The 13,405-nt window shown below is 38.5% G+C and overlaps 2 protein-coding genes across 2 annotated transcripts; one reads left to right on the forward strand and one right to left on the reverse strand.

Annotated features, from left to right (window-relative positions):
* Positions 1–1,261: 1,261 nt before the first annotated feature.
* On the reverse strand, positions 1,262–5,534 carry LOC114825973 (LEAF RUST 10 DISEASE-RESISTANCE LOCUS RECEPTOR-LIKE PROTEIN KINASE-like 2.4). Its single transcript, XM_029105387.2, has 6 exons — positions 4,706–5,534; positions 4,174–4,206; positions 3,280–3,309; positions 2,944–2,976; positions 2,791–2,820; positions 1,262–2,713 (listed from the first exon to the last, which is right to left on the reverse strand). Exons 1-6 carry the CDS (start codon positions 5,463–5,465, stop codon positions 1,587–1,589), a joined length of 2,013 nt encoding a protein of 670 aa, XP_028961220.2. The 5' UTR covers positions 5,466–5,534; the 3' UTR covers positions 1,262–1,586.
* Positions 5,535–5,749: 215 nt separating this feature from the next.
* Positions 5,750–8,349, forward strand: LOC103433880 (rust resistance kinase Lr10-like). The gene is made up of 3 exons (XM_029105390.2): positions 5,750–6,592; positions 6,796–6,822; positions 6,918–8,349. The coding sequence occupies exons 1-3, from the start codon at positions 5,923–5,925 to the stop codon at positions 8,030–8,032; spliced, it is 1,812 nt and encodes a 603-aa protein (XP_028961223.2). The 5' UTR covers positions 5,750–5,922; the 3' UTR covers positions 8,033–8,349.
* Positions 8,350–13,405: the final 5,056 nt, after the last annotated feature.

Consider the following 13,405-nt stretch of genomic DNA (forward strand, 5'->3'; position numbering starts at 1 on the left):
TATGACTCCAAATTTATTCGGCACCTTGCCACTATTATCATCAACCAGGTGATCAAAAGTACGCTGAGTACTTCAAAATTATTCGGCAACCTGCCGCTATTATCACCAACCATGTGATCAAAAGTACGTCCAATACTTCAAAAATTATACATGAGCATCACTCATGTCAATCATACATAAACATTCATGAGCATCACTCATGTCAATCATACATAAACATTCATGAACATCATTCATGTCAACATTCATGAGCATTACTCATGTCAACATTCATGAGCATCACTCATGTCAATCAGCTTCGAAAGCTTCAGTTACAGAGCTCCAGCTTCGGGAGCTCCAACTTCGAAAGCTTCATTTACAGAGCTCCAGCTTCGAGAGCTCCAGCTTCAAAAGCTTCATTTACAAAAGCTCCAGCTTCAAAGCTTCACTTGCAAAGCTTCACCTACAAAGCTTCAGTGCAGGGTATACAAATACCGCCTTCGAACAACCGTCACTACGGCCCATACATGGATTAAATTTGAAGTCTCCAGCCAACAACCTATGTTGACTGAAGACTTGGGCGACTACACTATGTACCATATATTGGGTTTCCACAACTGGGCCTCATGAAAAATACTTGGGGGACTTAGCCCATCATTTATATATCGAGGAGCGAGCCCTTTTTTTTATAAAAGGGACTCCCTCACTTTCATTAGAGAGCACCTATTATTTATGTACTGAGGAGCAATCCCTTATTTTATAAAATGGACTCCCTCACCTTCATTAGAGAGCATCGCCGTCAGTTGAGTAACCGTCTCGCCGCGAGCATCACTCTTAACCCATTATTCATGTACTGAGGAGTGAGCCCTTATTTTATAAAAGGGACTCCCTCACCTTCATTAGAGAGCATCGCCACCAGCTGCGCAACCGCCTCGCCGCAAACATCACTCTTAACCCATCACTTATGTATTGAGGAGCGAGCCTTTATTCTATAAAAGGGACTCCCTCACCTTCAAACGCTACAAGCCAAGCCAACCAAGGCAACATAAGCCACAAACCGAGCAGCCTCGCAACATGTGCTACTTCTACTTGAGCATCATTTCACTTTGAGCACCGCTTCATATCAAGTATCAGTTCTAGACGACATCTAGTTACTTCGGCCCACACATGGACTGAATTTCAAGTCTCCAGCCAAAAGACTTTCTTGACTGAAGACTTGGGGGACTACTGTTTGTACCATACTTAGGGCCTCCGTATTTAGATCTCGTATAAATACTCAGGGGACTCAAACGTAATTATATAATAAATGAAGGGGCAAATATGTAAAAAGGGGAGGAGCCCTTAGTCTATAAAAGGGCCTCCTCACCCTCACAATAGGGACAAGCTCTCATATTCTAAGCAAGCCCCCTCACCCTCTCAAAGCCCCACTCTCACATTACAGAGGCTCTCTCCCTCACAATCATCTCAGAGAAATACAATATCAGTGTGGACATAGCCCAAACATTGGGGTGAACCACGATACATCTTGTGTTATTTACTTTCTTGCAGATTCACAGTCGGATTTACGCTGTTCCAAGACCCCTCCGGTTTTGTGCATCAACACCGTTTCACCTAGCTGACAAACTCCACGTTATCTCGCCGTTAGAAGATTTTGGGTTCAAACTACCTTGAATATTGACTCCCGGCATTTCTTGTTGGTTAAGAAAAGGTTTGGGGGGCAATTTTAGGTTTTCAACATCTCCTCCAAGCATTTGTATGACTTTGTCCATCGAAGGGCGATCACTTGGCTTCATTTGAATACACCAAAAAGCAGTCATAACCATCTTTTTTATCATTATCTTTTCCTCCTCTGTAACATTGCCCATCTCCAAGAGATCATTTCCCTCACTATATTGATCGTAAGCCCATAACGGGAAGTAATCTTGGCTCGAATGCTGTGCGATTGTACTAAAATTCTTCCTTCTACTTGCCATTTCCATCAACAACATTCCAAAACTATAGACATCAGCTTTGTATGAGACCCCTCCAATATTTTTGTAGAACAACTCTGGAGCAATATATCCCATCGTCCCTCTTGCTGCCGTCAAAGTAACAATGCTATTGTCTACGGGATATAATTTTGCAAGCCCAAAATCGGAGATCTTCGGGTTAAAGTTCTCGTCAAGAAGAATGTTATGAGGCTTGATATCAAAATGTAGAATTTGCATGTCACAACCTTGATGTAGATATTCGATCCCTCGAGCAACTCCAAAAGCAATCTCATACATCTTCTTGCAACTTAAGGGGATACTTCTTTTTTTGGAATAAATGTATTTATCAAGAGAACTATTAGGCATGAAGTCGTATACTAGAGCGCGCTTTGATCCTTCAACACAATAACCAACAAGTTGCACAACATTAACATGGTGAATCCTTCCAATAGTAGCTACCTCACTAGTGAAGTCCTGCCCATTGTTTTTAGGCTTGCCCAAAAGTTTAATCGCCACAAAACGACCGCTGCGTAACTTTCCTTTAAATACAGAACCGTAACCGCCTTGGCCCAGCTTGTCCTTAAATTTATTAGTCATTCTCTTAACGTCCGAGTAAGAGTACCTTATTGGCATGAAGTTGTTTTCGGTTTGCAGAAAATCTTCGATGATGCTAAACCCTGACAAATGTCTTCTTCGCCATCTATAGATCAGAAATGCAATCACAAATGGAACCCCTAAAAGTAGTCTTACTGCTAAAAATAAACCTGCACAAGAGATTTATCATCACCAAAAGAGTGCCAGAGAAAGGAAACTGAAAGTGAGAACAATTAAAAGCTCTTACCGAGGCAAATCAATGGCAACCATCCATTTTCTGCAACAAATATGGCAACAGTACGAATTGTCAAAAGCTTAAGTATAAGTTATAAAAGTGAATCAAACGAATAAAATCAAAGACTCGAGATATAATATATATGCAAGAAATACAAGTTCTTACTGAAGGATATCGCCTGAAACCAAAGAAACTTATCTGCAACAAATGTAAAACGCAAAGTTTGAGATTGCAAGTCCAAACATATGATAGTAAAAACTAGTGAAAAACAAAGTAAAACTGAGTTTAATGTGACTGCTCTAGCAAAATACTTGTAGCTCAATTGGCTACGCACATTCATCATTTCGCTAGAGGTCGGCGAGTATAATTTTCCCTCTCCTATATATCATTTGTATAAAAGAAAAGAAAATTGCGACTGTTCTTTGAATTGACAATTGTCGTCTAAACAAAAAGAAGAAAGAAAGAAGAAATGAAAGAAACTTTTGGATAGAAAGTTCTTACCAATGTAGAAGCTTCCACGAGCAAAGAAAACTGCAGGGATGAATCATGAAAAGAAAACATTAGTCCACATTTAAAATCAAGTTTTAGCACATGTACTCGCCAAGAAATGATGTTTGATTCATTTTACTCTCTTTTTTGTCAAGATTTTTGTATGACATGTACAGAAAATCCATATTTATTTTTGATTTATCATATTTTACTTTTTTTTAATAATCTATACTATTCAAGGGCAATGTTTCGAATGCATTTGGAAGGGGAAAAATCACTTCTGAATTCTGATTGTGTTTGGCTAAAAACTTGAATGTGTTTTTTGATCATAGAAGCGCAATTTAGAGAGGCATCTTTGAGAGGTAGTGCTTCTTGGAAATGCACTCGGGTTTTTAATTAAAATTTCAATATTTATATAAATAAAAAGCACTTTTAGTAGAAGTGCTTCTGAAAGAAATCAATACCAACATTATTTTTATATTAACTCATGTAGCCAGTAAAGATTTGTTTGGTTTGCTTTCTTTCAAAAAACATTTCTGCTCAACTTGTGCAAGAAAAATGTTTTCCGTTGTAAACATGTTGAAATTTTCTTACAAATCCAATTGATTTTTGACAAAGAGCTTTAAAGTGCTTTCTGAAGATGCAATGATAGATGTTTCTAAAAGGAAAAACGCTTATACGAGCGAAAAAGAAACTTTTATGTCTTTACCAAACGCAATTGGAAGTGATTTTTTACCTTTCAAGAGCAATCCAAATATGCCATTCTTCAAATATAATTAACTAGAGTTTGAAACTATTTCCTAGAAGGGTTAAACCTCTTGTTGTGAACCAAGAAGCTGTAACAGAATAACATTGGAATAAAAAAAGAAGAAGAGAGAGATTAATTAATGAGACGAACTCCCTTACCGTAAGTCGCCTCCCCCAGAAATCGAAAAAAACCTACAGTGACAAAGAAGTAGACAACATTAGCAATTCAGCACACAGAGTTGGAAGAGTTTTTCTAAAATTGTATACGTTGTTTTTCTGTTGTCATTGTGCACTCCCAAGTCCCACCCAAAATCTGTGTTCGTCTGCATTTCTAAATCAAACATTGCCTTCGTGCCTGTTGATCGATATTTCTACGTAGTTCCAATTGTGTGTGTGTGTGTGTTTAGAGACAAAAATTTAAAACTAATGCATGAAGTCAGATACCCAATTTGTTCTACCTAAAGTGGAAATTTAGTATTAGGAAATGGGAAATAAAACATCCTGAACTAAGTAAAAGCTTTTTAGCTTCGTTTTCAGTTTTTGTTTTCATTTTTTTTGAAATGGAAAACTGAAAACAGTTACTGGTTATCAATCGTATTAACAACCTAGATATAGTAATAAGGTTGGAACTAATTTTAATAACAACTCAAACTTTTGGATTGGTCTTTATATTCTATGAGAATTCACGCACCTGGGATGCTGTGTGGGAAACATTTAAGATTAATCCACCATTGACACGTTGGACCCATTTCATCAACACTATATACTCGAAGCTCAAATCCATACATGAGCGCCTTGTGTATGTTTTCATAAGAGGTGTTGTAGTCCTTGACGAAGCTCGAGAGCGCGAAAGTCATCCACTCTGCACTGCAACCCTCATCCAAATCCCCTACTTCCATCCAACCGACCTTGACGTAGCTATACGTTTTTGGTTGGCTCGAAGAAGAAGCACTTGCATCGAAGCATGGAGCAGTGTCCACATACACAGAAGAATTCATTGGATTCGAACACTTCAAGTAAAATATAACTGTTGAAAGCTGTGAATCCTCTGTGTAATTACCATGAAAATTATATGGAGTAGACGTAAAAGGCAAAAGCGGAAAATTTCGAGACATGGAGGAGCAATTGTTGTTCTGAAGGCCAGGATCTATGATGCGGATTGTTTGGTTATCATAGTTGATTGCCTGGACAAGGTATTTTCCGGAGGAAGGTAGGTCTACTACAGTAATGTTGTTCTCACAAGACAGCGTATACAGAACGTGGCCGCAGTGCTTTGGACCATCTTTTAGTCGAAAAGGGTGGCTTATGTTGTGAATATTGCCGCAGGAGAAGGTACAGTTTGTACTACCATCCTTTGCGCTACAAGTTTCACAGGATAAGCCAACGACAAGAAAAGCTATAATCAATAGCCAAGCAGACCAAGTGAAGGACCTGCTTCCCCTTATTCCCATGGAGAGAGAAAGAGAGAGATCAGAGAGAGAGAGAGAGAGAAAGAGGGTTTGATAATCAAACTAGCTTTTCAAATTTCATATTGAATGACATTTAAAAAAATATCCAAAACAGAAGTCATGCGTTTACTAATTAAGCTTTGAAAGTCGTCTGAATACGTAAGCGATGACGATTAGAGAGTCAATCAATGTAGATAATACTGCCATTTCAGTCTGTTAAATTTGACTTAATTGTCGAGTGTGATTTTCTTTCTGTATTTTAGTCCCGACTTTTCAAATGAAATGATGCACACTTTTCGTTTTCTACTTAATTGATTTATTTTCTTTCAACAAAACACGTAACCACTGTCAAGGCTCCAATCTTATGCACGAGTTCATGTTTATCGGTCCATTAAACATCCCTCAATCCTAGCTCTGCTTAGAGAAAAATAAAATCTCTGTAGGCATTGTAAGCTCAGAGATGCAGCAATTGACCATCTCTTCCTTTTGCGTATTATTGTTATTGGCCTTCATCGAAGGGGTCGGGGGAAGCCAACATGCGTGCACAGAGTCCAAGTGCGGCGATGATCATGGCCTGGCTATCCATTTCCCATTGCGCCGCTGGCATCATTGTGGGGGTAATAAGATTGAATGCAATGGGAGACATGAGACGGTACTAATAAAATTCTTTGTCAAACACATAGATTACAAGTATCAGGAAATCCAAGTATATAATTATAACCAAGTTAATTGCCTGCTGTTGAAGCCTTTGGAAATCACCAATACGGTAATCTCTCCCTTCTACTTCCTAAATGGCGTACTTAATGTCACCTTATTCCGTTGCCCTACTCTTGTTGAAAGAGATACATATGGTGGCTTTCAAGTCCCCTGCCTTGGTGGCCACGGAGACAGAATTTATGGCGTCTTTTCTTTCTTTGGATTATTTGAAAGCTTCACAGGCCTACAGTCTTGTACAAGGATGTATGATGTTTTATCAGTTCCAGTTGGCGATTGGGTAAATGGCAGTCTTATTCTTCAATTCAAATGGTCAAAACCGAATTGTACAGAATGTGAAGCAGAGGGCAAGAGGTGTAGATTGATGAACAATGGCACCACGAGCGAAATTGGATGTGTTCCCCATACGAAACCAAGTAAGCATAACATGTAAATCTATATTTCGCATAAATTCTGCTCATGATTTATTATTATTTTTTTTTTCAAAGATGATGATCAATATACTCTGCTACCTGCTGTGATTTTTCTCCCTTCATGTAATTAGTGGCTTATATATGTGGTGACGAAATTAATTAATTTCGATAACTGACAGTCTAATTTTCACAACTATTTTTTGCAGGCAAAACAAAGACGTTTGTGGCCACAGGTGAGTTGTGTAAGAGTGGTGTTTATCTTTGTTTCATGTCCAAAGGACACTCGAGAATAAATGTTTACTCATGGATTGAATCTATCTATTTGCAGGAGCAACCCTGGGTTCATTTGTTCTGTTACTAGGGATCTTTGTAGCATATCATGTCTATAGCGCTGATCAAAAGGAAAAAGAGAATCGATTAAAACTTGAAACATTTTTAGCGGACTACAAAGCTCTCAAGCCAAGCAGATATTCATATGCAGATATTAAGAGGATTACAAATCAATTCAAGTACAAATTAGGCCAAGGAGCCTACGGAACTGTTTTTAAAGGAAAACTTTCTTCTGAATGCTTTGTTGCTGTGAAGGTACTTAACAATTCTAAGGGCGATGGGGAAGAGTTCGTAAATGAAGTGGGAGTAATGGGCCATGTTCACCACATCAATGTGGTTCGCTTGGTTGGTTTTTGTGCAGATGGATTTAGACGAGCTCTGGTTTATGAGTTCTTTCCCAATGGTTCACTCCAGGATTATATTTCATCAGTAGATAGAAAGAACTCTTTCCTTGGTTGGGATAAGTTGCAAGATATTGCTATCGGCATTGCCAAAGGAATAGAATATCTTCACCTGGGATGCGATCTACGAATCCTCCATTTCGATATCAAACCCCACAATATTTTGCTAGACCAAAACTTCACACCAAAAATCTCAGATTTTGGTCTGGCCAAGTTATGTTCCAAGGATCAAAGCATAGTGTCAATGACTACAGCGAGGGGGACCATGGGCTACATTGCACCCGAAGTGTTTTCCAGGAATTTTGGAAATGTGTCTTACAAGGCAGATGTCTATAGTTTTGGAATGCTGCTGCTTGAGATGATAGGAGGAAGGAAGAATATTGGTTCAACCACAGAGAGCACGACCAATGAAATTTACTATCCAGAATGGATTTATAACATTCTAGAGGAAGGAGATGACCTACGAATCCATATCGGGGAAGAAGGGGATGGTAAGATTCCAAAGCAACTTGCAATTGTAGGGCTCTGGTGCATCCAGTGGCACCCGGTGGATCGTCCTTCCATGACAACTGTTGTTCAGATGCTAGGAGGAGGAGAAAACTTGAGGATGCCTCCTAATCCTCTTGTTTCTGCAGGTCCTACACAAACATCACAGGCAGGCATCCCCAAAAGGCACCTCCTAGAGTTAGAAGCAATTGCTGAATTAGAGTAACATGTAGATGTATACCGCAAACCAGTAGTTCATAGATGAATTCAAGCACAAACATTTGTTAGTGTATAAGCCATGAACTGATTACATTAGTAATAATGTCTTGTATTTAGTTGTGTATTCACTTGAGTTATAAATTACTAAGTGTAGGGCTCATATTGTAATTGTCTAGTGACATGTATTTGAATCCTAGAATCCAGCTAGATGTGTGGCTGAGATCTATTTGATGTAATGGTGAGAATCCAGCTGCATAACTAGCCGTTATGCCGTGCACAATTTCGCGTGCAAGAGAGAAAAATAGAAGTATATTCCTGTTTGTATTTTGCAGAGAGAACTATCCATCCTTCTCTCAAATCCTTCGGTGATTGTTCTTCATTCTTTCAGTTTTTTATACACACACACATCCAAACTTTAACAACATTTACAGACGACAGTTCTTTACTAATTAAATCACTTTAAAGTAAGAATTTAATTATTATAACATTATTGCACTTTCTTAACAATTTGATATTCACCAAGTTGACGATGAACATGTTAGCTCCATGTTAGAACACATTGGGTTCGATTTATTTTCTTGAATATCACCCAGTCACAGACGTCTCTTGTGGGCACAGAGAAGGCCTGAGAAGCAATTGCAGACATTCAACATCTCTTCAAGCATTTCGATGACTTTGTACATCGAAGGGCGATCACTTGGTTTCATTTGAATACACCACAATGTGGTTATAATTAACCTTCTTTCTCTTCCTCCTCTGTAACTCATTTTCAGACACCAACCGTTAGATTTCACTTCATATTTATACGACTTTAGGCCTTAACGACTATACATAGCACTGCCATTGTTGAAAAGGTCTTGCGGTTTTATCTATTTTGCTGTAACATGTTTTGTGAGGTTGAATTCTGTAACACTATATTTTTTACCTGGAAACTATGTATACGTATCACTTATCTTGCTGTATAGCATGTCATCCCCACCCAAGTTTTTCTCTTCACATTTAGTATGGAATACCAAAATTTTCCTAACAAAGCCAATTAATTCATATGCAAAAATAATTATTCGGCCGCCCTTTACTTCGAATGTTAGTCAGATGAAGCAATATGAATCATAAACTAAACACAATAGTTTGGGATGTAGATGGACGTGCATGGGTGCTTGGTGAATCAAGAAACTTAATGGATCTGGGATACCAATGGTCAACACGCATACAATATAAGTTAGGAATGAAAGACTGTCGTATCAGTTGGCTATACCAAAAGAGTTTTTGGTATCTTCAGGATTATTCTTTCATAGAAATTTGCAAAGATGAGAAAGTTGAACTAATCAAATTTTAACAAGTTTGAACAATCAACTATTTATATATAAGAGGTCATGATTGATGTGTTACGTTGATTTGAAGAACGGTCTTAAAGTTATGGAGTGAGACATTCATTTAAAATCAACTATTTATATATAAGAGGATCCTGATTGATGTGTTACGTTGATTTGAAGAACGGTCTTGAAGTTATGGAGTGAGACATTCATTTAAAATTAGTAAAAGAATGTAACAATTAGAAAAGGGGTTGTCTAAATGGTGGGGTACTTTTACTTTTTAAGTTTTTAAGGAACAAGAGTGACAGATTCCAAGTTGAAATAATGCAATTTTCACACAATTAGGACAAAGAAAGAAGTTTTACTTTGTAAGCGATAGAGATTCTTACGTATGACTTATGACACCCCACACTTTTTCTACGACAAGTGGGCCTTGGTGGTACAAAATTACAAGTGGGATTTGTGTGTGTAGCCGATCTAGAGGTCATACACCAGATTAAGATTTCCTCCGTTACGTAACTCCATGAGTCCCATAAATTCATATTGGTTTGTACCAGTTCAATGACACTTCAACGTCTGACTAATGTTGTAAGAGGTTTGCGACAGCCAAATGTCACCAGTCTAAGATAACTTAAAACACATATGAAAGAAATTTTTTATATTTTATTTTACTTTTTTACTGGTGTGACGAAATGTATGTCAAAACAACGAGAAATCAAACTATTCTATTTCTGTAAAAATACCCAAATATGAATGAAATCAATTACAATCGAAGACTCATATATAACCAAAACATTGCTTTTATACTAAAAGGTATGTGTCGATTGAAATGACTTTTTGGCGACATATGATATTTTTTTTTATAAAAACTGATATTTTTAAAATTACGCGTCGATTTTTTCCTATATTTGATAAATACTTGAGTACATGTGCCATGAACATCTTTCTCATATGTTGGGATTCACCGGATATGCGGAATCAATTAGGAAACGTTTAATTAAGAAGATAAAGAGGTCCCATAATTAATTCCGAAGTATTGAGCAGCTCACGTGCAAGAAAAGTTTGGGTTTTCCATGTGCAGGAGGTGGAATTTGCCTATGTGTCCCGTGCAACGGAGTAACCTTGACATCCTGAACGACATCAAAAGGGTACTCGTTTAAAAAAATGTACTTTGAGTCGAGGACCCTCCAAATATCGTTCAGGATGTTTTCCTACAAGATCTTAAGTATATTCCTTCTAAGTTCCTATTATCATTTCCACTTAATAAAAAAAATAAAAACTTCTTAAATGACCTAATGAAGGTACTCAACAGGAGAAAATTGAAGCAATAATCCCCGAACTCAAAACTCGTGAGTATTAATTTCTAAACTTATTATAATGTGGAACAATGATCATTTTAGCTAGTCCCTCTAAACCCTTTATTTTGAAAGGAAGTTCTAACATAGTTAGCAAAAAGAATCATTACTTCACATTACCTCACGGATTGTTAGTTTAGGAACTAAAGCTCTGATTAAGCTAAAGTTCAGGGACCACTACTTCAGTTACCTCGATGAACAAAATCATCCCAAAAATTCAAAACTTTATGCAGAAACCACAACAAAAAATTGATTAGGAGTCCAATACCAAGACAAACAATTCATCTATAAAATTTAAGGGAAGTGATTTTCACACAATTTTTCTTCCTTTGCACAACTATGTTTATTTCTAGTCGTAGAATCAATGGACATAAATAAACCGACTGCACAGAAGGATACGAGAGTGTGAAAATCATTTCCCAAGTTTAATCATTTAACAGAAACCCACTCCCACCCAAACACAGGACATGTATCACTACATCTAATACAACCATAGCACCAGTAACACATAAAATTCATAAGGATCAACTACGTTTAGTCAAAACTATCCAAAACTTAGCAGGCTTAAAACGTTTTATTACATACGAAACCATTAGGCAATTCGTCAATATTCATTCTAGCAGAAAATAAGCAAATCAACCAAAAGCAAACAAACAAATCACTAAGAAACAGTATGCGATGCAAGCTGAATTTTGAATGAGATCCTATTTACGTTACCCGCAGCATAACATATATAAGTTTCATCATAAATGTGGAACTTTATGAACCAAAGTAAGCCACGAACATGATACGAGCAGAAAAGACACTCTCAACAGACTCAATGGAACTGATTGGGATCTAGGAAACGGGTGGGGTGGGGTTCTGGATTTTGAGAGCACGGAGCTCTTCAAGCACTGTCTGTTGGAAGTCTTCCTGTCGAGAACGGTGGACTGACAGATCGGTGATAGTGTTGCAGGTCAGCTATGTGGTGTTGAAGATTGTCGTGGCGGAGATTCATCATAGTTAGTGTCTCATGGAATTCCTGGAGCTGTGTGAAAATTTGCTGCTGCTGAAATTCCCTTTCAAATTCCACCTCAGGGACGTCGGCCACCTGCACCGAGGCCTTGTTCTTGCCCATGGAAGCACAACCTGGCTCTTGATACCAAATGGTAGGTACCAATCACACAGAGGAAAGGGAAATAGGAATAAAAGAGAAAAGCAGAGAAAGATAAAAGACTAATTCATTTCATAAAACCAAAAGGGAGATACAGAAGAGGCATATATCTCCATTAGCCCCAAACAGACAAAAGAGAACAGTGCTGAGTCACCAGCCAACAACAACAACAACAACAACAACAAAGCCTTTTCCCACTAAGTAGGGTCGGCTATATGAATCCTAGAACGTCATTGCGCTCGGTTTTGTGTCATGTCCTCCGTTAGATCCAAGTACTCTAAGTCTTTTCTTAGAGTCTCTTCCAAAGTTTTCCTAGGTCTTCCTCTACCCCTTCGGCCCTGAACCTCTGTCCCGTAGTCACATCTTCGAACCGGAGCGTCAGTCGGCCTTCTTTGCACATGTCCAAATCACCGGAGCCGATTTTCTCTCATCTTTCCTACAATTTCGGCTACTCCTACTTTACCTCGGATATCCTCATTCCCAATCTTATCATTTCTCGTGTGCCCACACATCCCACGAAGCATCCTCATCTCCGCTACACCCATTTTGTGTACGTGTTGATGCTTCACCACCCAACATTCTGTGTCATACAACATCGCTGGCCTTATTGCCGTCCTATAAAATTTTCCCTTGAGCTTCAGTGGCCTACAACGGTCACACAACACGCCGAATGCACTCTTTCCATCCAGCTCGTATTCTATGGTTGAGATCTCCATCTAATTCTCCGTTCTCTTGCAAGATAGATCATAGGTAGCGAAAACGGTCACTTTTTGTGATCTTCGCTAGATTGCTCCGGTCATTAGTGTGGATAAGTATATAAATGGATAGAGATAGGAAAGCAAACACAAGATGTACGTGGTTCACCCAGATTGGCTACGTCCACGGAATAGAAGAGTTCTCATTAATTGTGAAGGGTTTACCCAAGTACATAGGTTCAAGCTCTCCTTTAGTGAGTACAAGTGAATGATTTAGTACAAATGACATTAGGAAATATTGTGGGAGAATGATCTCGTAATCACGAAACTTCTAAGTATCGGAGTGTGGTGTCGTCTTGACTTGCCTTATCTGTCTCATAGGTAGATGTGGCATCTTCTCTGGAAGTACTCTTCCTCCATCCAGGGGTGGTATCTTTAACTGGTGGAGATGCACAAGGTAATGTATCAATTTCACTTGAAGCTTACTTGTTGTTTCAGGCTTGGTCAAGCGCAATACAAACCATGTAGTAGGAGTCCCCCAAGTCGCCGAGCTAGGGGGTCTGCTGAAAGAGGTGACAGACAAAGTAAGCAATCAGAGCTCCGATTGATTGTTCACCTTCTCCCCATCTTGCAGCAGCATGAAGGATAAAGAGAAGAAAAATGAGAAGAGATGATATGAGATACTTTTGCTTTTGAAGAAGTAACTTTCCACAGGCTTATTCTTGAACTGAGCTGGAGGGTTTTCTGGTTTCCTCCAGAGTATAAGGCCGACTGAAGAATTTGAGGGTCAAAACAAGTCCATCAAATCTAGAGTACGTTCCACCCTGCTGATATGGGATACTTTTGCTTTTGACAGAGTAATGG

The sequence above is a fragment of the Malus domestica genome, chromosome 07 (assembly GCF_042453785.1).
Source record: "Malus domestica chromosome 07, GDT2T_hap1".
NCBI lineage: Eukaryota > Viridiplantae > Streptophyta > Magnoliopsida > Rosales > Rosaceae > Malus > Malus domestica.

Bases quoted from the DNA above. Each gene is read 5' to 3' on its own strand.
- LOC103433880 (XM_029105390.2), top strand. From the start codon at position 5,923: ATGCAGCAATTGACCATCTCTTCCTTTTGCGTATTATTGTTATTGGCC. The intron at 6,593-6,795 runs GTAAGCATAACA...TATTTTTTGCAG, and splicing joins TGTTCCCCATACGAAACCAA to GCAAAACAAAGACGTTTGTG. The intron at 6,823-6,917 runs GTGAGTTGTGTA...ATCTATTTGCAG, and splicing joins AAAGACGTTTGTGGCCACAG to GAGCAACCCTGGGTTCATTT.
- LOC114825973 (XM_029105387.2), bottom strand. From the start codon at position 5,465: ATGGGAATAAGGGGAAGCAGGTCCTTCACTTGGTCTGCTTGGCTATTG. The intron at 4,207-4,705 runs GTGCGTGAATTC...TTGTCACTGTAG, and splicing joins TTTCCCACACAGCATCCCAG to GTTTTTTTCGATTTCTGGGG. The intron at 3,310-4,173 runs GTAAGGGAGTTC...TCATCCCTGCAG, and splicing joins TCTGGGGGAGGCGACTTACG to TTTTCTTTGCTCGTGGAAGC.